Genomic DNA, 27,825 nt, shown 5'->3' with positions numbered 1-27,825 from the left:
TGAAAGAGTAATAGTAGCAGCTGGTGAATAGGGGCATGCAAAAGCCATCTGTGATCATTCATAGGGTAGCAATTTTTATTTCCCTAATATTTTCTTGCTTCTCTGAGCTTTGGTTTTCAAGTGTGGGATGCTACATATTCGAATTTTTTCCCATTTTTTTCCCATGTACTGGGTAATCAGCAATACTGAAATAACCTTTAAATCTTCTTTGTAAAAGGTTTTCTTTTTCCTTATTATATTTATTGGCTTCGTATCAGATTTTGACTATTGACATCTCCAAGTTCAGAGCATCTCGCTGTTACTGCTAGAAGTGCCTATCATCAGCACAAACAAGTGTTTAGAGACCATATCTAGCTTCAAAACAAGGCAGTGCAAATTCTTCCTAGAGCACTGATCTGTGAGTTCCAGGTATTTTATGGCTCACAAGAGCTGCAGGCTGGCAAATTGCCACCAAAAAAAACAAAAGTAAGAAACCTACAGTTTCCAAATGTGTGAAGGATTTTACCAAAATGGAAAATGGAGTAAGGAGCAAATGAAGTGCTTTGCAGGGTAAACTCCCAGCTGCAGATTCAAAAAAAGGACTCTGCAAATGCCAGTTTGGAATTGGATTGCATGTTAGCTTTTTCTGGGGTTCATTCAGGTCTGAAGTTTCCTGCAGTCTTCTGTGACCCTTTATGTCTTACATTCTTGTAGTGTCTAGGGTAATTACTTCATTTTGCTGTCACAGTTCCACCTACAAAAAGTGCCCTGTAATGCCTGGTTGGATTGGCAGAACACTGTGTTTTTGCTAAACAGCTTTAGTATTATTACTGAGCAGCCTTCATTAAAATTAACTGGTAGTCCAGAAATAAAGCATGTAGAAAAAAGTCCAAGCTCTCCAGAGTCTTGATAGGAAAACAGAATTTCAGATAAGCACAGAAACACCGGGGGATTTCAATCTGCATGATAACTGCCTTGGACCAGAGGAGCTGGTGGCTCCCTTGACATCATGTCCCTTAGTGGAGGTGTTTCCTGGGGGCTGTGAGCATCTGGCAGGAGCTGCTCAGTGCTTTCTGGGATCCAGCCCTGGATCTGGAGATCTCAGAGGAGCAACTGTTTGGGTGAGATTTCCTGGGCTGGGATGGGTCTCAGAGATATCAGAAGCATCACAAACCAGGCAGCTTCCTTGTGACATCTGTGTAGGATAGAAATTAAAGAATAAAGAAAATTGGGAAAGAAAAATTTGTAGAGAACTAGTAGTTTTTAAAGGATTCAGAGCTTGTTTGGCCTTTTGAAGGGAGGTCTTATTTCAACCAAAGCATTTGCCATCTGCTAGTGAGCTGAACTGGGTGTCACTTATGAAAGTCTTGGTCAAATCCAAAGTGTGAGTGACTTCCAGCAATTCCTATAAAATAATGAATTGCCTTATCATCAGAAGGATTGAGAGCTGACACTGCTACTATGTTTTAATTTGTAAAATGAACAGGACACATTAAAAATGCAGTTACATGACCCATCAGTGCTTCTCAGACAGTTAAAAGCCTTTGGGCCCTGGCTTTATTTACTTCTCATAACACCTGCATCCCACAGTCACTGGATTATGGATTACTATCCATGAGGAGAAGCTGATTGGCAAGAATCTTAAGACTTCCAATTAGAATCAAAATTCTGCTTTAAAATTATGGAATACTTTATCACATAGAGTATTTTCTAAAGCAGATGTTACAATAGGATGGAAATGAAAGAAGTATTAAGATAAATATTCTAAAAGAGAAGCTGAAGACACATTAACACTGTCTTCCAAGTGGTGCAGTATGAGCTCTGGCTCTGCCTTAGCAATTGGGGAAAAACAATCTGATCAGGTATTGGAAAAACACTACAAATAGAAATTAATTCCTGTGCAGTTCCTGGGACTAGCCCTGACAATATGAAGAATTCAAAGCATAATTGTGCATAAAAGTTTTGAGAAAGACAAATTAGAAGTTTTATTAATGTTAGTTTGATTTTTTTTCCCATGGTCTCATATTTCAGAAAATTTTTCTTACCTGTCAAAACTAATTCTATGACAAAAAAATTACAGAATTATACAAAATTACTTTTTTTGGGAACCAAATGGGCTCCAGAGCCCAAGATATTCAGCTGTCAAAAAGCCTCTGTTACAATCCCTTTTTTGTGTGTAGGCCTGTCAGCTTGTATTCTAATCACACAACTAATGTGTGTAGACCTGTGACACAACTGGCTTTAAGTACCAAAGAAAGCTGTGCTGACTGCAAATGACTTAGGAAAAAAGGCCGTGTTAACTTAAGGAGACATGATTACTCTTTAATTTGTTAAAATGAGGAATGAAATGGAAATACCAATTTCAGGAGGATCTTACACAATGTTTTCCTGCTCTGACATTATCCAAATACTACATTTTTGTTTCCAGATTTCTGGTTACTGTGTGGCCAGTCAGTCTGGATACACTTGAGGGGAAAATTCCAGGTGTTGGAGCGGGGAGTCAGAAACAGTCTTCTGGTCATATTTGAGAATTTCTTTTCTCTTTATGTATTCTTTCTGAGTTCTAAGTTCTGCTAATGGTTGTGTGAATGCTCTGGGGTCTACCACTGGAGAGCTGCATCACTCTGCATTACAGCAAAGGGTAGTGACTCTGAGGGGTCTGGACAGGAACCCCTACAAGGCACAAGACAACAAAGTTCTCCAAGTTAGTAAAGAAAAAAAAAATATACAGACCATGAGTGTGACTCCTAGTCATTGACTCAATCAGCAGCTGTAGGCACTTCTCAAACCTGCTAGGCATCTTCAGGGAGAAATCTTCAGGGAGAAATTGTATTGTATATTAAATTCTTTGCCTGCCAGACCAGGGAAAGAATTTCAAAGGCAGGTAAACTCCTGGCCTGTCTGACACCTCTGTTGTTCTAGATCTTGAATGTTCTCTTCTCCTTCACCTCCATCCTTCTTCCCCTTTCTCTCAATCTTGTGCCTTTCTGAGAGAACTTCCATGGGTATCATCTCCCACTGACCTCTGCCAGCCCACCATTAGCCTTGTGCATGGAGAGCATGTGACCCCTGCTTAGATGCTCTGACCAGTGTCACTGGACCAAGCAGCTGCCCTCTCTGCTCCCTGCTTCCCAGATGACCTGTGCAGCACCAGCCTGGTTGCATCAGAGGAGATGCATATCCATGCTCTTCTAGCATGAGTTCAGCTCACCCTAGCATATTCCTCCTCTAATGAAACTACTTTTCTCAATATATGAGGGGAGGAATGCTGAGAAATTATCTTCCCCTCTGTCCTGCAGACAGCAGATAGGGAGTAGTTAGAGCTTCCTGGCAATTAGGGATTTTCAGCACATGTGTGCATTTTTCCAACAAACCTATTTCTTGAAAACCCAAGTGTTCCTCAAGAGCCCAGGCAAGGGGAGATCTGAGTGCTTTAACTGGTAGCCACCTGCTCAGCAGTGAGTGCTCCACAATGCACAGGAACACACTGATTTAGATCCCAAATGCAAGGGAATCCTGGCTGACAGCAGCAGATCTGGCTTTGCCAGCAGGTTGCACATGGAAGAGTCCAGCTGGGCTGGGCCTTTCTGTTTTAAAGCTGACATGTGGAGCTCCTTCTGCTTGTTCCACCTGAGTAAGGAGCACCCAGAGTCTGTGGCAATGGGAACTGTACACAAAGTGGACAGTAATGTCTTAGGGCCAGATTCTGCCACCCTTTCCAGAAGTGCTGCTATTGCCTGTGAATACTGACCTTGAAAGCAAGAGCAGTAAGAGATTACATTTAAGTGGGAGAGTTAGATTGAAACTTTGACATTATCCTTTGGGGTTTAAAAGATGATTTTGAGCTGTACAAGTAGCCTCACTCCATGTCCAATAGCACAGGGCTAGATTTCTTCCCTCTCTCCAGATTTTTGATGTAGATGTATGAGCTGGCTGAGCATTTCCTGGCTGTTGCAGGCTAATTTGCAAAGCTAGCCAGGTGAAACACTGTATTCAAGGCTTATAGTTTGCTAATGTGGTGGCAGAGTATTTCCCACATCTCATAAATACCTCCAGCCACGATAAAGGGGTGAGTGGAGGCAGCAGTACTGAAGCAGCTCCACTCTCAGTCACAGGGCCAGGTTTGCACTGGCATAGAGTTGGTGGCAGAATTTGGCCTGGGTTGTGTAAACACCAAGATGTGTGTATGTTTCCTGCTTCAGGTAATAATGTGCTAAGTTACTACTTTATGCACAGAGGTATGGAAACCTTTCTTTATGTTTTTCCCTCCCTCCCTCCTCTTTCCGCTCTATGATCCAGACACCACTAACTGTATGGAGTTGATGACTGGCAGACTTTCCAAATGTGGTAAGAACTTCCTTCCCTTGTGCCTTTCCACCTTCCCCAGCCCCTGCTGAGCAACATAACAATGCGCCGTGCTGTCCTGTTGCACCTCCTGCCCGTCCCTGTCCCTGCTCCCCCACGCTCTTTTCGAGACTCCCCACCCTGTAACAACCCTCTATGTCTTTCACTCACCTGGAGGGCACAAGCACATATCCCTTGTTCTGTTCCTCCCCATCCATGCACAGATGCACAGACTCCACCACAGCTTTCCCCTTCATGGCACAAGTGTGTGGTGTTACACTTGAGATACCCTCTCTCACTGTAACCCAGGCCAGTGATTTTCTTTCCTGATTTTTGTTTCCTCTTTTCTTTACTTGCTGCTGTTGGTTCATGACTCTTCAGTCCCTTTTCTGCAGTGAAGCTGAATGCTGCCCTGCTAGCTGCTGTCTCCCTTGGTTTCCTGCTATTTGTTGAGACAGGAATGCTGTGTTATTTAACTCCATTCTGCATCCACGCCCTTCTTCCCCAGATGTCCTTGGGGTGTGACAGTTCTAAATTCTCCCTAAGACACACAGCAAATTATGTCAGACACTTGGCTAAAGTCAACTGTCATAGCTCCCCTCTGGACTTGGGGAAGGATGTTGTGTCTCTAACTGAAGGGGTAGTGAACTTACCAAAGACTTGGAATTTTGCTAGGAATAAGAAAAAAAAGATTTCTGCAAAACTTTCAGCTCAGCTTGCCTGGGCTTACATGAATTTTGGTTAACTTGTCCCTAGCCTTGCCTTCCCTCCCTGCACACATGGACTGGTCATCTTTCTTTCAGTACTTGTGCCTCTACTCACTGGTCCAAATACAACAGTGGAAATGCCCAAATAGTAAGAGAGATGTGTTTGTCTTACTGTTCGTGTCTTGTACAGAAGGATTCTGTATGAGAGAACTCTGTTCTCTTTAGATTTCCATCCTGGTATCTAGGTTGAGTTCAGATATCTCTGTGAAAGGGGTGACAGGATGGTAGGAAAGTGTTCACTGAGCTGGTGCTGCTTTCCAGCTGGACCTGCACCTGCCACACTATCTCTTCATTAACTGAAGAAAGTTGTTCTGGACTTGTTCTGAAGTCTGTAACCATAAAGGGAGGTTGTCATGGTGGAGATAATATTGGGTTTATGCATGTGTGACTGAGGCAGAATTTGGCCTGTGTTTCAGGCAATCTCTTTCCCTTAAGTTGCAGCTTTGCTGGTGGGAGTTTTTCATTTGCTCTGATAGGAGTTCATTTGATTTCTTAGGTGACTTTTCTGATCTTATGAACACTCATTTCCAGCCTTTAGCTTCTTGAAGTCATCAGACCGCAAATTCCTCTTCTTCCTCAAGACTTCATTTCTTGCCTGGAATCTGGCATTCACATCATACAAAATACGAAATGCTGATTCTGCTGATTGCTTGCAAGTTAATTGAGCTATGGAGATAACCAGGCAGCACGCTGCATTCTCTAGATAGAGAGATCACTGCTCGTGAACTCAAAGTTCATGCAGGCCCTCTAGCTGTCACTGTGTCAGCAGCAATCCAACAAGGGACACAGAAGACAAGGTGAAGGCCAGCAGGGAAACTGTTTTGTGGCAGCTACAGCCCAGACAGAGAGAGAGGAGATAGGATGGCCTGTAGGAGTTTAATGGAGCTTCTTCCTTTAAATCACATTCCTGTTGGTGAGCTCACAAACAGTGTAAGCAGTGGTGACTGCACTGTGCTGAATTCCACCCTCCTGTGGGAGTGAGGAGCTGGAGCTTTCTTCTGCTGGAGCTCACCCATGGTTTAGACAGGGGAGTGAAAGGGAACCATGTGAGCTTTTAGGCTATTTGCCTATTTTTGGCAAACCTTTCTCTGTGGTTCTGAAGATGAGAACCCTCCATGATGTTGATGCAGTGTTCATCTAGTAATAACAAATAGTGTAGAAAAACTGTATTCTCTGGGGGTTTTGACCCCCTTGTTCCCTATTCTGACACTGAGCACAGGAGGTCATTCTTGCCAAAAGAGTTAACACTGTAGTAGGGAAAGCTGATCAAGTTCTTTAGCCTGGCTCAGCCATGTGAAAGCTCTGGTGGGAATGAGGAACCTGTTTTCACCCACTATAAACCACTGAATGCTGCAATCAACGGCAAGGCAAATTTGTTTAGTCCTTTAAATGTTATCTCATCTTCTGCTAGCAGTGGTCATCAGTCTGAGGAGTGATTTTGCATAAGGTCACTGGCATTGAGAAACAAGTTAATGTTGAACAGTGAGGTTTGTCATAGGAGCTGCCAATATCCAAATGACAAACTGCTGTTCTACCAACCCTACCTGTGCAAACCAGAAAAGTGCTGCCAACCTGTAGTATTTCACAATAGAAGAAAAGAATGTGGCTCATAAAAAATTGAAATGCATGCTGGGGTGAAATATTTCATTTTATGTTTCCACCCATCTCAGCAGGGGAATGGGCATTGCTGTTGCCAGAAAGACTAAATTGGTTTCCTTGAAGCCTGTTCATAAGATTAAATTTACCTTGTAAAAATTAAAATATTTACATATAAAATGCAGCTGTAACCTGAAAAACATCTACAGGAGTGATACTTTAGCTGATCTATTGCTGTGTGTATTCTCAGCCAAATCAGTTTAGTGACAAATAAGCTTTACCACTTTATGTGCTGTTGTTAAGCCTTATAAAATCAGCACAGCTGTAAAAGGACAAGCTGGATTCTGTTTCTTTTGAAGCAGGATTGAGAGAACTGTTTATTACCATCTAATCTGGTATTTATGTCTATCTCACTGAAGAATAGGTTGTATAATTAAGGTTCTAATAGGTTCTGCAGAGCCTTTACATTAAAAATGAAAATCAAAATGATACATAAACTGAAAAGCCCTCCAGCTTCAACCACAAAGCTGGGAATTAGAAAGCAAGTATCATTTATTGTACACTGCACTCATTGGATCTGGAGCCATTGATGCACACCACACGGAAGCCCATGATGCCATTTCAATAGTCCTTGGTCAGCAAAGAGTCTCTCTTCACAAATTTTAGTGACTTCAAGTCTTTCATGTAGTGAGCTGAGAATTTCTTTGGGTGATTGATTTCATGGTAGGGCTGTATATAGCCTTTGATAGCTCCCCTTCCCACCCATTCCCAGTTTTTTGGAGTCCTTGGTAAGTATGTTTTGCCAAGGTGCTGGAAGCTCTGAAAAGCCTGCCTTTCCACTTTGGCTTCTGAGATTAACCCAGGAAGACTGTCAACTTCCCAGTCTTCACACTGCCACTATCTGAGGATGAATTTTACTTGTAAGTAAGGCAATCTTTGCTTCTTCTTCTTCATCCCCGATGATTCTCAGTGAAGTCTTCAGTTACATCAGTGGCACTTCCATGGAAAGAGGGTGATGATAAGAGGAGGAGATGGTCAGTTTGGATAACTGGTGCAGCTCCAGTCAGATGGTGCTGTCATGTTAGGCACTGCACAATCATACACTCCTGCAAAATCTTGGACCATAACCCTGTGCAGGCTGGAAAGAAGGCTTGTATTTACTTTTAAACATTTATTTTGTATTGCTGCTTACAACTGAAAACCTGGATTCCTGGCATCAGAGTTAAACAAGAAGCTTTTTGGTTCCCTGTGGGTACCAGTGGCTATCCCCAAAATGATCTGATCAAACCAGAAGCACAGCACATCCACTTGCTTTTAATATCTCATCAGTGCATCTCTCTCATGCCTTTTGCTTCCAGTGTTTAGGACTTGACATTTTTCCTATTCAGAGCTGTCTGATCTTGCTGGCCATGGCTACGTGTCCTCAGAGAACCACACTGCAGTAAAGGCTTCTCTTTGTAGCATCCAGCAATCACAGTTTGATTCATACAGACACAAGCCCATGCCAGTAGTATTCCAATCTGCTTGAGAAGTTAGGAAGCATTTTGTAGTTTCAAACTGGTTGCATCACCTTTGGGTTGCAATTGCAGCCTGTATCTTTGTGAGTGCTCATTTAGAGTCTGTTTTTGTGTTAGTAACAGCAGCAAATACCTGGACTTGGTGTTCTTGGAAGTGATCCTGACCCATATTGGCATTAATTAGAGTAATCCCACTTATAAAAGTAGCTGTTTGATGGAAGAGGAGGTTGATGATTTGCAGCCAAAAAGTTGCAACTGTTGGCAGAAATATTGGTGTCAAAACCTGCAGAAAAAAGCACACACTGCCCTCCCAGCTGAAAGGCTCTGTTAGCACTGCCACACCATGAGGTGGTCAGAACAAGGAGGTTTTATTAACATTCCTGGAAAATCTGCTGGCTGCTGGTTTTGCTGAGCATGGCTCAGATTGCTCTCCAGCTCAAATTGTGGCCCAGCTGAGAGACAAAAGGAAGAAGACCCCCTGAGAGATCACATACTCATTCAAAATGGGTGGATCACAACAAGTAAGAAAAGTCAGTGCTTCTAAAGAGTTCAAGCCAGGTTTGCCAGTTATCCCTGCCCATTCTGCCATCCTTTGCTGTCCAAAGGAATGGCTGGCTCCCTACATACTGTAGTTGAATGTCTTCAGTCTAGTGCTGTGTTGGGGAGACATTTATTTTCCAATTCATGTTTTTGCAGTGTAGAAGAAGGTAGCCACAAAAAAGGCAACTTAGTACTAAAAGTTTATCCAGATGTATTGAACTATTTGATTCATGTCAGATCCTATTTTGACAGCTGTGGTTAGATTTTACCATGCAGTACAAGATCTTTTTCTCTGTAATAATATCTAATACAGAAAACACAGATATCTCACTCTTAGTTAAGATCACAGTGTTTATTTATGATAGCCAGTGTTCCAGGAAGCTACATGGAAATGCTTGCCGGACTAAGCTAAGTTTGAGATGCCTTACCAGAAGATTAAATCATCTTTTGAAGTGATTTATTCAGTGGAAATGAGGAAGCAACATTTCACCAGCATGCATAGGTCATCTATCTCCTTAGGAACAGGTTGAAGAATTTGAATATTAACATAATATGTGAACATCCATCTGGCAGGAAAGATCAAAACTGTATTATTATGTGCCAATACATTTCTGACATTTTATAACAGAAAAGATAGGAATAAAGCTGCAGAAATCTCTAAGAGAATGGGTAGCAACAGTACTGTCATTTGCTGTGGCTTTATGGGTGTGGATCATCAGTTTCCCCTCTCAGCACACACTTGTGCAGGTAGATCTGTGTAAAAGGACTGGTAGATACAAAAAATTTGTGGGCTTAGACCTTTGCCAGACAATTTGCCAGAAGAGCATGACTCCATAACAGAATCTGGCATCTCTTCATCTCACCACTATCCTTGCCTGCTCTTTCAGTGCCACCAGCTGTCCAAATGAATGTATGATACCCTCCCCTCCATCATCATGTCCCCTTTTTTGAATGTTACGTGGTGGTGCTGGATTGGCCAGAGCTTTTCATCAGTAACAGACAGTTTTGTTTCTGATTCCTTGCTCATGCCTTAGCTCTGCAGGAGGCAGCAGCAAGGAAATGGGCCTCATCCCTTTGGGGCTTTGCTGCCTGTATCCACCATTCCCTAATTCATTATTCCAGAGCTACCTGTCTCAGTAACACTTTGAGGAGAGGCTGAACTAGATCTCAGCTCCTCTGTGCGTTTATGTGAGTGAGAGAAAAAATGTGCAAGACAGAGAATGGCCATCTGGATGCTAGACACAAATATTGGGCCACCCTCCTGCCGAGGAGAATGGGATGTTTTAGGGGAGTAAGAACAAGAATGGGTTATAGAACAATTAAATGTCAGGTTGGTTGTTCAGGTCTGCCCAGAGGAGTAGCAGTTGGAAGTTCCCACCTGCTGGTGGCATGGATGCCTGTGCCAGTGCTGTGTGATAACTTGAGTAGCTCCTCAGTTCTGCAGTAGTTCTGCAGTTTGTTCCTGCAGACACCATTTTCAGTTGGCATTTTTTCTGGCAGAGTCTAAGAACTCTGGAAAGTAAGTCACCTTTTCCAGCTGCAGTTCAGGTTTCCTGCCAAGAAACTGGAGTTGTTCCCTGGACTTTCTGTCAGTAGGTTAGTGAGCTGAGTGAGGTATCTGCCTGATTTAGATTTGTACAGGCTGGGGCCTTTTCAGTCTGGGGGGAGTCTCCTACATGGTCTGCAACTAAATGAAGAGGAATGGGCCACTTTATTATTCTATCATCCCTTTCACTGCACATACTCTTGGAGTGAGTTCTGTATTTTAAGTCATTTGTTTCTGAAGGCAAACAGACCAAAAAATGCCTTGTCTTAACAAAGTGGGCTAGAAGTCTATAAAAGTAGCAAAATGGATTTGAAAGGAAATGGATTATCACCCATTAAGGAGTGTTTTAATGCTTTACGTGAGAGAAGTTGGATTTTTGGTACATGTTTCACTGAAACCACAGCTTCTATCAGAACAGAGCACCTAGGGATGAAAAAGACAAGGGCCAAAGAGTAAGGAATGAGTATAGGAGGAAAACCTCAGGAGCAGAGGCGGACAAAAGACAGTCAGGAATGATGTGAAAGCAACAGGAAAAGAAGTAAGATAAATTAGGTTGAGAAAAGGTCTCTCTTCCCACTGGTGACCTATGTTTTCCTGTTCACTTTCTCCCAAAGCCCAAAATATACATGCAGAAACCCAAAACATCTCAGGCTATACAGAAAGAAAAGACAGAGTATAATCCCACAGATGGCATATTTGTTTTATGCAACTTTTGTGTTCAGCACCACAAGGATTAGTGCATTAACAGTACATAGACTTCAGAGAGATAGTTTCACAGGAGAAGGAAGTGCCTCAGGGTTTGCTTCTGTGAAGTCAATGGGAATGTTGCTATTTGCTGCAGTGAAAAGAAGGGCAAGTCCTTATCTGACTGTCTTAAAAATGTTACAAAACAGCAGACTTAATCAGTAACTGAAGCCTCCAGGTTTGTCCTGAAGCTGCTTGTTCACCACCTCCTGTTATGTTCTGTGGAGGGCTGTGAGGTCTTTACAAAGTGAGAGCAGGGTTTTTGCAAGGTGCATCCTTTCCTGGTGTCACTTGTGATGCCTGGAGTGATTTCCCTTATTTTCCTCCTCCTCTCTTACCTAGGTGCTCCATTTTCACTTGGCTTCTCAAAATGGTGACACCACTGGGCCTAGGTCAGTGTCAGACAGGCTTCCTAAGAACAGCAGATGAAATTGTGAGGACTGTGAGGCTTGGTGCAAACTGCCTACCCAGCTTCCTTCTGTGTTGTTGTGTCTATCTCTAGCCCTGTTTCTTCCTTTTAGTGCTTGTATTCAAATCCATTCACAGTTTTGACTTCTTTCATGATATTTAGCTGTGACAGTGCCGCACACAGGTGCCCCAAACCAGTTCCTTCTCCATAAATATATTTCTCTCAGCACCCCTTCAATACATGACCCTTTCATAAGCTTCAGTGCTTGTTTTCAAACCCATTCCCTTTCCCTGTCTTGCAGCAAGCAGCTCCTTGGTCTAACTCAGAACTGCACATATCCATCTCCTCCTAACAGACATAAACCTAATGCTCTGAGCCTCCCCTCCTGCCTCTGATCCTTCTCTCGGTTTCTCACCCTTTCTACCCTTTACACTTTCTTTGCTCTGTGCTGATGAACATTTGCTCTCAAGGGGAAAGAAGACCTTAGTCTGTGCATGAAACACCAGGGATGTTCTGAAGAATCACTGAGCCAAACCTTCATCCCTGTCCAGAGGAAATGGGATGTCATCTCACTTTGTGAAATGAGAAAGGCAGCCTTTTTGAGGCCCCCTGATGGACTTACAGGTGTAAGAGCCTATGACACATCTTGCACTGAACTCTAGGCATGGAAGATTGCTGAAAAACCTATTCTAATCCTCATCGCCTGCATTTTCAAGTCTTGTTTTACTGGATTTATAACCTCAAAGGGAACTGAGAACTAACAGGAACAACACCCTGCACCATTTTCATGCTTCCAGCACAGCTGACCCATTCTTGGGTATCTCCAGAGTAAAAGTGTGAGGACTCCTTGTCTATCCAAAGAGCAGTATGAACACCAGCCCAGCATCAGTTTTTCCTTGACTGCCAGGACAGAAGGGCATTATTACCTACTATTTAATTTCAAGTACAAAAGGCAAAGGAAGGAAAGGGTTAGTGTGAAATGGCCTATTTTAGTTTTCAGTAGCTCTCTAAACATCCCTAAGGATTTTCTTACCTCCCATTAAAATTTTAACTAAAAACTGATGATTGTAAGGAATCCAGCAGTGATACAGGCAAAGAAAAGTAGACTGTTAAATACTTTTGCTGCAATAAATCTCCAGGCACTTGAAAGCCGGTAGGCCATGGGGTGGAGAAAGGGTGGATGAAACATGGCCTGCATATTTTAGTAGGATGACTAAAAAGTCCTGTATCAGGACTCAGCAAATACAAGGTGTATGATTTCTAAAGTGTTTTATTGCTCCATTCTTGCAAGTTGTACTTTTGTCACTGTTCCTGTCTATATGAAAACAAAAAACTTTCCCAGTTCCTGCAGAGCCCTGCTTACTCTGCCCTCATCTTTCCCTCTAAGCTTGTTAAATAAACTGCTCAGCTGAATAACTAGAGATATTCCCCTACTCTTTTCTCCCAACCCAGCAGTCTTTTCCTCTCCAGCATTTTTTTCAGTGCTCTTTTTCATTCTCTCTGCTAACTCCATTTGCTTATGAAGATGAGGGGTCCAAAGCCACCTGAGAACCAGATCTGCCCACATTCCTGCATTCAAGGCTGAGTGTTTGCTTTCTTTTTTCTCTTTTCATTGAAAAGTGGTATCCACTTAAAAGAAGTATAAATGAATCTGAGTAGATAAAAATGAGTCTGCGCAATGTGTGTGCCCACAAACCTAAAACAGTTTTAGGGAGGCTCAGGGAAATCTCTGATGTAGAAGTCATAGATGTGCAACAGATACCCCCTTTCCCAAGCATTTGCATGCATGTGGAAGGGATCAGGTGGAGCTCATGGAGGTCTGAGCCCAAAGTAACTGAGTTTAGTGAAAGCCTTTCTCTTCTCAGTTGGAAATTCAGATATGTGCTTTGCCTGGTTGGGGGTTGTTTGTGCCCATCGCTAAGGCTTCAGTCAGTTGGGTGAGAGATGCCCTTCCAGAAACTCACAGCCTGTTGCTTTTAGCTTTAGTGTAACTGAGTGACAGAACCAGGGCAAGCAGAACATTGGCCACAAAGCAGCAGGCACAGGAAGTCAAGGAATGAATTAGATTAAGGTTCTTCACTCTATTTACCAGCCATTTGATTTTTCTGAAAGCAGCCACTACCTGGTTAGCATAGGGCAGGCAAAAAAGAGTAACAGATTGAGTTTTGCAAAGCACAAATACTATGCATTTCCTCTTTCTCTGTGTAAGACAATGATGTCTGTCTTGCATTTTCTGTTAGAGAATAAGAAAGTACTCAACAAGCTCTTCAGTCAAATTGCTGTGTGCAGAAGGTGCTTGCCTGCTGTAGTTACTGGGTTGCTTATGTTTGGAATTAAAGTCAAGTACATTATGACCAAGCCACCAGTATCCACCAGTCTCTGCTATGAGGAAGCCCTTTGCTCCTGACAGAATGTTCCCATCCTGGGGATGAAAGGTTCCACTCTTCGCAGCATTCTACCACATTGGAAGGCAGATACAAGGGGCCCATTTCCTTCCAGGAGCTGGAGATAGAAATTATTTGAATGTGATAGAATGGTAGAGCCAACAGTCCCAATATTGAGAAAACCATCATGGGATTTTAATGATCATGAACAGGCATCACCTCCATTGTGTACAGCGGATAAAAAACACCTTCAATATCCATATTCAAAGAGTGACCCCCTCCTATGTTTGGTAAAGATTAATCCCCCAATCCAAGAAAATGAAAGGGGACTAGAAATTCCCGAGCCTTTCCTCAAGTATGACCTCCTGTACACCCTCTAAGACAGAAGCAGATTAAGAGCATATAACCATGCTTCTTGGAGGCCCACGAGGTGCAGAAGGCTGTACTCATGTGCCCAGTCCTTGTTAGCACTGCAGCCTGATCTAGGGGCTGGCTGAAGGAGATGCCTGTTCCAGCAGCACACAGCTCTGCCTCCCTCTCTGGCTCCTAACTGCACTGGAATGCATGCCGGTGCCATGGAGGCTGTGCTGTGGAGAGAGCATAAATTCAGGACAGTGAGGTGGTAGGTCTTGACCCTGGCAGAAGCACGCAGATGTGTAACAGCCTGCTTCCACATTCAGCATCTTCATTTCCAGGTACCTGTTTAGGGAGGATCTGAAGGTGCTCAGAAGCCCGCGAGTGCAAACCACAGACCGCACACGCAGATGGCAACACTCAGCCATAGCTCATTTTCCAAATGATGCTTCCCTGGGACCACTCAGGGCTTCAGGCTTGGTCATGACAGGGCAGCAAGGAGAAACTCAGAAAGAAATAAAATGCAAGCAAGGAAAGCCTGATGCCTGTTGTTGACAGAGAGCTTAGCAAGGCTGCAAATAAAGCATCAATGGGCAGCCACATGGAAATACCCCGTGTTTGTAACAGCAGGAGTAGGATGGGATTTGCCTGTGTCCAGCATTACAGTCAGTGACATTTCCATGTGGAGTGGCCAAGTGAATCCTAGTAATGGACTGACCTATTTCAGTCACGTGGTACTGTGTCCTCCTGCCAGGTGAGACAGCAATGCTTCCCCACTCAGGAAAAAACTAGGAGCTTCCCCCTAGGTGCTTTATGCTCCCAGGTTCTTTATTTCTGTAGGTGTCCCATCCTAAACACTCTTCCTCTTCCTGCTCATTGTCTTCATCCCCCACACACCCCCACGCACGTGGCTCTGGATTTCCTCATCATGTTCTTCTCGTTAAAAACCCCATTGTTCATTTGTTTGTTTGTTCTCTCTCTTTCTCTTCTCTTTTTCTCTCTCTTTCCCTCTCGTTTTTTTTTTTCCTTCTTTCTTTCTTTCTTTTTTTGTCTCCTCTGTTTTGTGTACCCAGGCAGCCCATTGAGTAACTTCTTTGACGTAATTAAACAACTTTTTTCAGACGAGAAGAACGGGCAGGTGAGCCATCCCCCCGGCACGCCAACCAAGCATAGCGCAAACAGCAAGCGGAGCGATTCCGGTTCTAATGACTATGGGTCTAGAGGAGACAATAAGTACCCTGCTGGCAAAGACAAGGCAAAGATGGTCTCATCAGTCGGCCTACAAGACCAACCTTAAATAAACACATAAAAAATTAAATAACTTAGAGGAAAAAAAAAAAAAAAGGAAACAGAACAAAACAAAAAGAAAAAAAGCAAGAAAGAATGAAAGAATATTCCTTAGCAAGCTAGCCTCTAAACTAGAAGGATGTATATACCTTGCCACAACAGTACAAAACTGTCTATAGACAAATTTTGTATGAAGGAATGACTGTATATATATACATATATATATTTATATATGATATATAATATATATCTCAGAAACAAACACAAAAACAAACGAATGAAAAAATGAAAAGAAAAGAAAGAAAAGAAAAGGTAGCACAGATGACAAACCCAGTTCACCAGATCTTGGGTTGTGGTTTTTTTCAATTGGTTTTTTTTCCTCCCTTTTTTTGAATGTTTTGCTTTTTTTCTCCTTCCTGATTTTTTGGTTTTTTCTTTTTTGATTTTTTTTTTGGGTTTGTTTTGTTTTCTTTTGTTTCGTTTCTTGTTCTGTTCATGCTCTCTCTGTGTTTCTGACGACACCACTTGTTTCCGCTCTGCTACCAGGAATTATCCCGAAAAGTTAACATGTCAGCCACGGCTTCACCTTCTGTGCTCTGCGGACACTTGTTGACGGAAGGCAACCGATGTAGACTGTCCAAGGACCAGTCCTGTTTGAGGTTCCCAGCCTCCCCTCTCCCTTCAGGAAGTGGGCTTCTTCCCCACTTCTCCCCAGTCACCTCCCCAGTGCACGCCTGGTTTTTTTTCTCCCCTCTCTTTTTCTTTTTTGGTGCTCCACAAGAGAGATCTGCTCAGTTATGGGATTGCAGAGTCTGGGCTCAAAGGAGGTTGCAGATTGTTGGAGTGAATTATTTACCCTTGGCAACTTCTGTCCGCGCAGGTGATCGCAGCCCGGAGAGGGAGGGTGTGGGGAAGGAGACGGGTGTAGCGGGAGCGCAGTGTTCCATGAATCCAGAGCGCGTTCTCATCAGAAACCAGCCAGGAGCAACTCAAAACTAAGCGTTGAACCAAGACAATATTGGGGAGCTTCATCAAGGGATTTTCTTATCTTTTTTTTTTTTTTTTTCTCCCCACCACCTTTTCCTTTTCTTTTTCCCCCTTTTTTTATATATACATGTATATATGTGTGTATATTTATGTATAAATATACATACATACATATATATATACACACACACAACTAATTGGTTTTTTTATAGTGTATCATTTTGCTTTTTAACCTGCTGGAAGGGGAAAGGAGTAAACATAGGAGGGAGAGGGGGTTCAATGAATAAACACATACAAACAAAACATTAAAACTTAGGGAAAAGGCAACTTCTGGTAGCAAAGAAGAGGGACAAGACTCTGCCAAGGACTGTCTCTCCCATCACCAGGCACAGTTGCCGCTGCTGCTACTGCTGCTCCTCCTTCGACACCTTCCTCCCCACCTGTCAACTCCCTGCCACTGTGCCACCGCGCTGGGACCTTCTTCAACCAGCTGGATCCTCCACCACACCCTGCATTTAGAGGCAGTTGTTGTGTTGCTAGTGCTGCATTGATATCAGTATTATTATTTCTTTAAGTTATCAGTTTCATTTGTTGGCTTGGGTGGTTTTTTTCTTAAAAAAAAGGAAAAAAGAAAAAAAAAAGAAAAAAAAAAGAAGATGAAGAGGAGGAAGAAAAGAGACTTATATTGGGTTTTATTTCCTCTGTGTGTATGTGTGTGTGTGTGCAAAATCACTGGCACTTGGTTCATCAGAGCAAGACAAGGTGGAGTCAGGGCAATGGGAGACTTAATCACGAAGCTACTGTAAACTTTAAAATTTACTGCAAGATATTTTTATAAAGTTTTTGTTTTGTTTTGTTTTGTTTTTTCTTTTGAAAGGGAGGAGGGTGGGATTGGGTGGATGGGGACCTTTTGTTTTGTGTTTCAGTTATTAGGTCTTGGTTATTTATATATACATATATATATATTTAAAAAAATAAGCTGTTAGATATATCTTCTGTTTAATAACTGTGTAGAGGCAACATTGATTCTTATTTATTTTGCAGAGGAGGGGGAAAAAAGACACAGAAACCTTGTAAGTGTTCATTTTGTGACTTTGAGAAAGAAGAATTGCCACCTTTTTTCCTCCTCCTCAAGAGTTATGTGACCAAGTGTAACTTATTCTGGCCCAAGCTCAAAGGTTAAACAAACAAAAAAATGTGGTTTTACACGTGGAAGACAAAACACAGTGAGAAGTATTTCTTGACTGAGATTTTAAGAATGTAGGCTTAGCATTAGTGTTCAGCTCTTTTATGACCTTCGATTGCTGCTCGTTGGGTTCCTATGGGTGTATGTTGTATCGCAAGATTTTTTTTTTAATGATAATGTTGGATGAGTTCTTTTTTGTTGTTGTTGTCGTTGTTGGTTTTTTTAATCATTTTTCCCCTTCTTGGACCAGTTTTACTTGTACATAGGTTTGAAGATTAAAAAGAATTTTTAAAGACACAACTGGGGCAAAGACCTTTGACTTCTGCCCTGTTTCCCCATTCCCCCAAATGGGAGGGATTTATTTTAATTTTTTTGCTTTATTTATTTATTTATTTATTTTCCCTACTCTTAAACTTTTCTCTCTCGTATTGCTGTGTGCATGTCAGACACCAGGGGGTGATGGCTGGGGAGGGGGGGAGGCAAGGGTGCAGGAGAGGGGGGCAGTTTTAATTGCATGACATTGCTGTAAATTAGTCTCTTTTGCTTTCGTTGTCTTTCCTGCCTCTGCCCTCTCTCTACTTCTCCTCCGAGCTCCCCTCCCATCACCCCTGTCCTTCTTTTCCCTCTTTTCTCTTCCCTTGTGTATAGATTTTGATGCTTCTGTTACATTGTACCTCTACAAAAGGCTGGGATTTCAATACAAGATAATAATAATAATTTAAAAATACCTATATCAGCAAAACCCATGTGGTACAAGCAGGAAGGGGATTACTCACACAAGATATAAGAATAAATGAAAGCAATACCTCTTGTTATCCTTCCTATTTTGTACTTCGAAGACACACACTCGCGCACACACACATATACAGACACAAACTGACATTATTTAATGGTTTGAAATGGACAAAAAAATCTGATGTATCCCTTGTTAAATAACTGTGAGCAACTTTAGTTCAAAAACCAATAAATTCATTCAGTAAAGATACCAGCTGTTGAGTGTCCTGTTTATGTCCGTGAAAACCAACTCCCGGCCGGTGCCAGAGCCAGTGAGTGCCGTGGCATGGCCTCTGCACTGCAGGAGCTGAAGATGGCAGCTGAAGGAAGGCAGCGTCCTCCTAGTGTGGAACGAATGCCAGGGCCCGAGGAGGAGCAAGGACAGCCCGACCCTCTAGGCCTGGCTTTCTGCAGTAATGTGTTCCAAAAGCTTAATCCAGATTTCAGAGCAATTGCAACCCCACCGAGGTCTGGTCTGGATGTAAACCATGGTACCAAAAACCCTGGCTGCTGGTGATTGTTCTCCTCTCTAACCTGAGCTGCTTCCAGATTTAGCTGTAGGAAGGATTGCTGCACCTCCCTGCCTGAAACACTCAGTCACACACATTTGAAAAATCTGCTCAGGTATGTCCCTGGCACGTGTGGGTCTGGGGTTTGTCACTGGTCGGTTGGGCACCCCGTGTGGCTGCTGGCTTGTCACACCTTGCCCTCCGTGCCTTTTCCCTGGATTTATCACTGCACCCAGCAATTCCCCTCCTGGCTCTGCCCTGCCTGGTGCTTCCCACAGGGCTGGGGCAGCGTGGCAGGCCTGGGCTGACAGCAGGGCCGTGGCGCTGCCCCTGGGCACGCCCTGGCCTGGTGCTCACCACAGCCCGGCCAGATCCAAACGTGTCCCCTCGTGTCCCCTCTCCTGTCCCCTCTCCAGAGCTGCCCGGCCAGGCCAGCCAGGGTTTCCCACCACGAGCCAGTGAGGGGCAAGCACTGCCCACCATGGAGGGAAGGCAGGGGGAGACCTTCTGGACCTTCTGGAAGGTTCCATAGTGCTGCCTTGGCTTCAGGGAGGCTCTGGTGAGGTGAGGGTGGCTGGGAGCCTCTGCCCTGCCAGGCAGCACCCAAGCAGCAGCCATACAAAATAAAGTCTCATCTAGGAAAAAGCCAGAGTGTTTATAGGGCCTTTGGGGGATTCACTGGTCTGCTAAAACTGGAGGGGAGTGGAGGAGCAGACAAAGATGAAAAGATGTGGAGAATCACAAGTGCTGCAGGATTTGGTCTCTGCAGCATTGCAAACCCCGAACTGGGAAGCAGCTGTACATCATTTGCATCTCTGTAAGTACAAGGATGTGCTGGGCTGCTGTGCGAGGGGAAATGGGATTTAATGCACTGTGGCAGCAGGTGTATGCTGCTGCTTTTTCTGTTTCACTCTCTCTTTTCAGCATTCATGAACTTCTATCATCTGTTCATGTCTCCAGTACTATGCGCAATTAGCATCCCCAGTACTGCTAATTATGGTCTTCAAAAGCTATAAGAAGAAAAGAACAATTTTGCAAAGCGTAGGGCCTCATGCTTTGGCCTGCCCACATTTATTCTGCCTTTCTGGTTGGCCATGTTCTAACACAGTCATTTGCTACATGGTGTCATATTGTAGTGCACAGGAGGGGCTGTGCTTCTGACCTAACTGAGTTTCTAATTTAAACTGTTGTCCACACAACACCCTTCATATTTTAAAGCTTAAATTTGAAATCAAGTAGTAAATGTAGCTGGGGATTTTGGTGTGCCTCTGTGACTGAGGAAGCTGGATTGTCTCTGCTGCCAGGTGGGGGCTACTGCCCTCATCCAAACCCCATCCCAGGTGATGGCTGATGAGGTGCTGGGAGCTGTGCCACCTGTGCTTCATTAGCTGAGGTTCTGAGCTCTGTAGTTCTTTGGTTCTCTTGGAGAGCTTACCTCTTTGGACTCAGTAGCTAAAAAATTCCCTGCGTTTAAAGTTCATCTGTCTGATTTCCTCTGGGTGAAGCAACGCGGCATAGGACCTTCCAGGAGCAAACTGAAGACAAGGCAAGTGTGTAATACTCCAGTTGGCATTCTCTGTTTGTCTGTTTTGCAAGTTGATGTTAGTTTAGACACATGTGTACCTGGAAAATGTGTTTGTGCTTAAGGTGAACAGTTTTTAATTGAACCGGTATCTGACACGTGCTATATGCAGCAATAATGGTGTATATACATCAAATGAGCAGCTGAGTCCATAGTCAGGAGGGTAAATCTCATTGCCACATGTCAGTCTGGGGGCTGAGAAAGAGGTTGGTTGTGTTGGAGAGCGCTAATGCAAATTGTCCGGGCTTTGCAAACAATTCGCGACAATTTCCTCAGTAGTCAGGCTGGCTTTAATGCAAGTGATGGGATGCAAATGACTGAGCTCTAATGGCTCTCACTGAGCTTAGGCAAAAACATAGTTTGTAAAGACAATGGCACTTTGTGAGGCCTCCAGGTAGTGCTAATTATGTGTCCTCTGTCACAAGGTATGCCTTCTTTCCTGGTAATTCAGACAGTGCGTTTAACCCATCAGGCTCGGACATTTTCTGAAATAGCACAGCAGAATGCCCACAGGGATTGTGTTCTGTAGGGAAGTCTGCAGCGCTGGTCCTCCTCCCTACCTTTGCTTCATTTCAGCTGTATACAACCCGTTGTATGTGAGCTTCTCTTGGAAGGGCAGAGTGTTTTCATGAGGAAGAGATTTAGCTCTGAGTTCCTTACCATAGAAAACAACAGGGAGGGAAGACCGACACTTGTCTAAAAACTGGAAAGTATCTTAGTTCTTTGTTGTACCCTTTAATCTTCTTGTTTCATTTAAAACCACTTCAACAGCTGCAGCTCCTGCTTAATTTGGAGAACAAAACCGTAGTAGTTCAACTGTCTGGGGATACTTGAGGCCACGAGTGGAAGGGAAACCCACATTGAGGGCAAGTCCTTTCTTCTTCTAAATGCACAATTTATTGTGGGGGTTATTTTTAGTGCTGTAATCTCACTGAGTGCTGCTGAGAGAAACTGTGCCAGGCAGGCTTTGAAGGGCTTGAGAAATGGGATTTCCTGTTCCACCGGCTCAGCGCTGACTCTTGCCATTGTCAGGAGCTATTATCGCCTTCTGGCAGCCAAAGGAGATAACACAGCCTCAAGGTCAGGGAAGACACGAGCTTTCATCAGCGGCATTAGCAGAAGGAAGAGTTTGCTTGCAGCAAGGGTTGGTGCTTCTGGTGTAGCCAGCGACCCAGGCAGAGAGATCTGCCCGTGGATCACAAGGCAAGGCTGGAAGGGACGTGTTGAGAACAGGCTGCTCATTGCTGTGCCCCTGTGGGCTCTCGGTGCCCCCAGGGTGGGCACTGCACAGCACCTCTGGGCAGCGTGTTCCAGAAACAGCTGCCTGGGAGAGGAGAGAAGTGTCTGCTCCACAGCTTTTCATTGAGCTGCTCTTTGTTGAACATTTCTGCAAAGTGTTCTCTCTTCTGCGGACATTCCTGGGTCTGGAAGGCAGTACTGGCCCAGCTCTGGGAATGGGACACATTTCTCTCTGTGTTGTCCAGAAAAGAAGGAAAACAGGTTGGTCTAGGGAAGCAGCAAGTCTTGGTATGGGAAGCACTTCTAGGTTCTAGAAGACCTGTCAGAAAAAGCAGCTATGTTTAATGTAAGGCCTCATAGGCTCTTGTAAAGTATTCACATTGAGGCAGTGACTTCAAATTGCAGTGTCTGTTGGGATAGTTCCTCTATGGAAAGTTCTCAAAGTTTCCTTGTTTTCAAAGGAAAATCAGATTTCAGAGTGGATGAAACTAAGCTGAAACACGGCAATCCTGACTCACAGTGGAGTTATCTGGAATTAGATTGCAGGGGTATGTTGTTTGTAACAATTGCCTTGGTCAAGCCTTGTTATTTATGAGATGCACAGTTGGGGTAGTGATTTCTCTCCTGTCTGAAGCAAATTACTTCAGTGCTCCTGGTCTGGTTTATTGAACTGTGCTGCTCAAAATTAGGTGCAAGGATATATCAGGGAACGGATTGGAGCTACATTCATTAGGGATGCTTTGGTGATATGTGAAAAGCCACAGTTGTACAAAAAGTACAACAAAAAGTCCTATTTGTAGGACTAGGTAACAGCAGTAACCCTGGCTGAGACCTCCCTTCACTTTATGGGAATGCTCATGAGCTCCAGTTCCCGTTGGGTTCTGATCTAAACTCCTTCTGTGCACAAGTGCAGTGCAGGAAGTTTTTACCCCTGCCCAAGAGCCTTCAGTTTTAGCACCAAGTTGCACGATAAGAACAGAAATGGGTATGGAGTAGGTAGAGCTTTATGTTTACAGAAGAGCTTTAAAAAAGGCCTTGGGACTAAACTCTGGTCCTGGCTATGTGCAGTTTTAATTAAGTTTGATGCACTAGCTCTAGCTTTTATCCTGTGGGGCTTGTTTTTGGTTAGTGACCCAAACAAGGGCCAGCTGCAGCCATTTACTTAAAAAAATAGTTTTAAAAGCTGTTCTGCCAGATATGTTTGGAAGTGTGTGGCCTGTGGGTTCATACAGAGGTGTGGAAGCAGATACAACCCTGATGTTCAGTTTCAGTGGAGTTGCACTGTAAATTTGCCTTAGCAAATGGGTTGAAAGAGGAGAGTCTGAGAATGTTAGGCAGAATGAGGAGAACTGCTGCCAAAGGATCTCATTCGGGAAAGGGGAACAAAGAGCTTTTGTCACCTTAACGTGTATTGCCCTGTAATGCCTCACCACTTGCTGAGCCAGGTCTGTAGCTGAGTTGGTCTCTGGTGCATTGTCCCCAAGCTGTGTTTGTGTGCAGTTCCTGCCTGCATTTCCCTGCTCCATCTCTGAGAGGAGAGGGACAGAGTCCGCCAGAACACAGAGCAGCACTGGCCAGTCCAGCCCAAAAGCTTTACCACAGCCCCCGAGGTGAGTGGCAATGGGTAGAACCAAGTGCTGTGGTGTCACTTGGAAGTACAAACTGTGTTTTGCAAGGATTTTGCACAGCCACAAACTTCCCAGTCTGCCTGTTCTGCTGCTGCTGCTGCTCTGCTTTCCACAAGAGAGAGGTGGAGAAACATTTTGTAGTATGCAAAAATCCTGTAGAGAGACAGAATATGGTGTCACCCACTACATGCTGTGTGAGGTGACGAGGCAGTTGTGGTACAGAGCTTTGGTGCTGGGCCTTGTACAATGCCCTGCTGATTATCTGGCATGGAGAACAATGTCTAGAACACAGGCCCTTCCTCAGAGAGGACAGGGCAGCAGACACTGGCTTTTTCTCTTTGCTTCCCAAGACTTTTACAAGCTGTTTCATGTGCCAGCTGTCAGTGGTGCTGTGCAGGGGAGGAGAGAGAGGGGTGGATATGCCTCTCTCCAGCCTGTGTAGCTTCCATGTAGCTCTGCAGAGACATGACAGCATTCACTGGGTGTGACAGGGTCACAGCTAAAGCTCCCAGTCTGCAGGAGGGGAAGGACCAGACACAGCCCTGTCCTGCTCAAAGGGAAAGGTCAAGCAGAGCCCACTGCCACAGCAGCCTGGGCAGATCAATACTGGGGCACATTACTGAGGTGTGTTTCAACAGCACACAAAAACCAAGAGTCTGTTCTGGTACCTGCAGCAAGGGACAAACTTTCCCCATGTAGGTGTGACAGACAAGGAGAAGGAAAAGGGGTCCCTGTTGTCCCTGTCATACAGCTTTGGGAACTGACATGAAGAGCAATTCAGTGATTCTCTCAAAGGAACTCAGTGGCTTGGGCTGAAATTTGAATCCACATCTTAACCTGGCAACAGCACATTGCAGTGACCAGGTCTGCAAACCTCCTCAGGGCCTGTCCCCAAAGACAGGATCTTTCATTTCTCAGCACATCGCTTGAGCTCTTTTCAGATACAAAGGCTACATTTCTATCTTTGTTAATGAAAGGAAAGTTGTTTGGGCATTTCTTGTCTTTCTTGTGGGATAACACCATGATCCAGTGTGGTACCTGCCAGCTGACAGACTGCAGAGGAACTCTGGGTCATGCAGGCTGTCCCAGCTTTGCAAGCAGCAAAACAAATGCCCACCTTTTGGAAACCAGAGTCACACAGTTTGTGATTTGTGGGTCATTCTGAGCTCTCTGTCCCTTTGCCTGTGGGGACTTTTATGGGTGTCTGTTCTTAGGAGGGTTCTTTGACATCAAGTAACATGGGAGCACAGGCTGCAGTTCTTTCCTTACTTGGGAACTTAGGGGTTCATTTAAAGGCTCTTTCTCCCCTTCCAATAGTTGCTTGTTCCTGCAAAACTCGTGAAAACTTTATAATTGAATCAAAAATCCTACCTGTCTTCCAGGCTGCAGCTCAAAAATTTGGGGTAGACAAGAAAAAGGGACAGGCATATGGAATCTTGCTTAAGCTTATTTCTTGACCCCAGCTTTAAAAGGTAACCGTGTTTTCAGTTCTTGGGCCAAAAGACTTTCACTGTAAAATAAAGCAGTGCTGCTATGAAGCACCTGAGCTCTTTATCTGAGAAGCACCTGGTCAGAAATGAATGTTAATCCAGTAATAACAGATAATTAAACAGTTCTAATGGGGGCTTTAATCTCTCTTCTCCAGATGTAGTTTTGCTTTTGGCCTTCATCAGGGAGATTATGATGGAACACAGAGGGCTTCTAATCCAATCAAAATTCCTTGATGGATTGGAGTATTTGTTGTGCTTTCACATTTCAGCAGTGGTTACACCACAAGATTAACTTCATTCACAGCGTTGGTATCTTGTTACTAAATTCAGTGTACTGGTTTGATGCAGGCAGAAGAAAGGTGGGAGGGCAGGATATAATGTGTCCTGGGTGTCTGTGCTGCACAGAATTGCTTGGGACCAGGCTTTGGGATTCAGGTGACACCTTGCAGTCTTGTGGTGCCTCAGTGCTGACTTTGTGTGAGCTTGAACTGATCTGCCTTAAGCCTTGGACTCCAGTAGTGGCTTTGTAGTTGGAAATCTCCTGTGGAAGGAGCTTTACCTGTCCAGCTGGGAACTGTGTGTCTGCTTTCATTTGCCCTACAGATTGTGTAGAGATTCTTCCCAAGTGTCTTGGCTTCAGATTGAAATTTCTGCTTGGCAGCAGGATGCTGACAAATGCTGGCTTGCGGTGCCTGACTACCTTCCTGCTATCCACTTCCTAATGTCATCCTCTGGGAGTGAAATGAGGGGGAAAAAATCTTTTTTCTCTTCTGCAGACGTTATCACTGGTATAATAATGAATCACCAGTGATGTTATTGAGGTCTTGATGCACTTCTTGTTTTAATATTTGCTCAGAACTGCCCATCCTCACATGCTGGGTCTGTGATGCTCTGATCACATCACAGCATCTGCTCTGTAGATTTTGCTTAAACCAGCTTTGATCAGTTTTAAACTGGTAAGATTATTCAAATATATGTATTATTATTTGTGCTCTCTCAAAAATGTTCTTGAAGTAGCTGAAGTTTTCACAATTCTGCTGCAGTGGGTACAGCCGGTCATCAGTCACAATTTGTCTTCTGCTTCTTGTATTTGCTCCTGCTAAGACAGGTTTTATAGACACAAGGATTCAAATTAACCTTTCTAAATTATTGAGTGTCAGTAAACCTGGTTGAAAAGGACAGAATTCTTTCTTACATGTTTCACATAGATTTCAGGTAAATGGTTATCCAATGTCACTTTCCTGTTCTGGATTATCTTTTTAAATAGAGCCAAGAACAGGGTTGTCCTTATGAATAAAAGTAAATTGTTTAGTGGGATTAATTCTGTGTTAAGAGCTATTTCATTGTCTACCAGATTTGACATGAGAGAGGTAGTAGCTCTTCTACTTACGTTTTGATGCTAGAGAACAGAAATAATATTCTTTGAAATTATTTTGAGAATTAATCCTATGGAAATCAGGTTTTTGTGTTTGATACTTTGTCAAGTGCAATTAAAAGGGGAGAAACAAGTAATTTAGGAAATTTCATCTACTTGGAATTAGGGCTGTCAAATAAAGGCCTTTCCTAAAGGAATTCAGCACACACACAAAGGATCAGGACTCTGTAAGCACTGTGTGTCCTGGCAGGCTTGGATGAGTCCATGGTGCTGGGGAGCTGTGTTGCCTTTCTTCTCTTTCCCAGACTGGGGATTCACCTCCAGCTCCTGCACTGGCAGCCTGGGAGTACTCCATTGGTTCAGAGTGGGAGTTAAATTAGTGGCTGCTGCCCAGGACCAGTTTGTTTTCCCTGTTTAGGTTTCCCTTCCAAGTCCTTGAGGGCAGTACTTGCTTCAGGGCAGGTGTCTTCTAAGCCTTACTGATGTCAGGTTGAAGCAGTGATTTCCCAGAAGCTGAAATCCTCTGTGAGGTGCCATTTGCCCTTTCTGTATCTGAGCTGATGTTGCAGAGGGCTGCTCTCCACTGAGCACAAAGTCTGTCTAGCCCAGCTTCTTTCTACTCTTTCTTTTGAATTATCCCAGAGACTATTAAAAGGAGAAGGAGGTGGTTTATGTGAGGGACCCTGCACCACCTTGTGAGAGAATGTGAACTGTCTGCACTGGTGGTGTGTGGGAAAGTGCCAGAGCATTTTAATGCCTCCTTTTTAGAAAAAATGAAAATAATTAGCAGATGACAACATAAAAACAAGTTTAGCTAGTACTGATTATTTTATTTTTTTTGGCTAGACAAAGCTCTCTGAGTGTTCTCTCATCTGAGCGCTTGGCCACAACAATTTCTGTTTTCTCTGAATCACATGCTAACCTAGCTTTGAAAAGTCTTATTGTTCATGTCAGCTGTCACAACCAGAACAGTTCTGTCCATGAAAAGAACAGAGACCCCATTAGGACACTGAGGGTTTTCTGCCAGCTGTTTGGTGTTTTTCTCATGTTATATCATCAGTTTGTTTGGAAAGATTTCACTGTACTGCATGCAGCTTATCATGTTAAGATACCAGCTCTGTGTTGAAATCCTTCAGGTACTGGGTTCACATTCAGGCGCTGGTACTGGCACAGCAGCATAGATAACTCAGCCACACTGAACCCTTGCTGTGGCTACTGACAGCCACTGGGCAACAGAACTACATTTAAACTGCCTGCTGTTGCCATTTGTGCTAAGGCACAAACATTGCTTTCATTTGTTTAGTAGGTTTGAATAGAACAAAACAACAACCTCCTCCTCTGTCTGCAAATTAGATAATGGAAGAGTATTTCTGGATATGAGTTCTTTCTGTTAACAGCTGAAATGGTGAGCTAAGGATTGGCTGGGACAAGTTCCATGATGGATGTGAGCAAAGGCTTGTTGGGTGAAGCGTGGCTTTGATGAGATCAGCATGCTTAGCAGGCTTCATAAAGCTGGCTTGTTCTTTCATGGGATGGCTTGTTTCTGTGGCAGTCCTGCAGTCTCCTGATGATGTGCAGGAGCTCATTT

The 27,825-nt window shown here is 43.8% G+C and overlaps 2 protein-coding genes across 7 annotated transcripts in view; both read left to right on the top strand.

Moving 5' to 3' along the window:
* Window positions 1-18,083, top strand: part of BRSK2 (BR serine/threonine kinase 2) — a 304,253-nt gene extending 286,170 nt beyond the window's left edge. For 2 of the 6 annotated variants that reach the window (XM_059474200.1, XM_059474197.1), the window contains 2 exons: window positions 4,279-4,326; window positions 15,302-15,572. In XM_059474200.1, the coding sequence (XP_059330183.1) occupies window positions 4,279-4,326; window positions 15,302-15,477 (224 nt within the window). In that variant the 3' untranslated portion in view covers window positions 15,478-15,572. Of the gene's footprint in view, window positions 1-4,278; window positions 4,327-15,253; window positions 15,573-16,013 lie in introns of those variants that run through there. The other 4 variants (XM_059474201.1, XM_059474199.1, XM_059474202.1 and 1 more) reach the window with 3 other exon arrangements.
* Window positions 1-27,825, top strand: part of TNNI2 (troponin I2, fast skeletal type) — a 422,570-nt gene that overhangs the window by 141,173 nt on the left and 253,572 nt on the right. The gene's annotated exons all lie outside the window — the stretch shown is intronic.

This window comes from Ammospiza nelsoni, chromosome 6 (genome assembly GCF_027579445.1).
Source record: "Ammospiza nelsoni isolate bAmmNel1 chromosome 6, bAmmNel1.pri, whole genome shotgun sequence".
Lineage (NCBI taxonomy): Eukaryota > Metazoa > Chordata > Aves > Passeriformes > Passerellidae > Ammospiza > Ammospiza nelsoni.
This window is presented reverse-complemented; position numbering and strand designations above follow the sequence as displayed.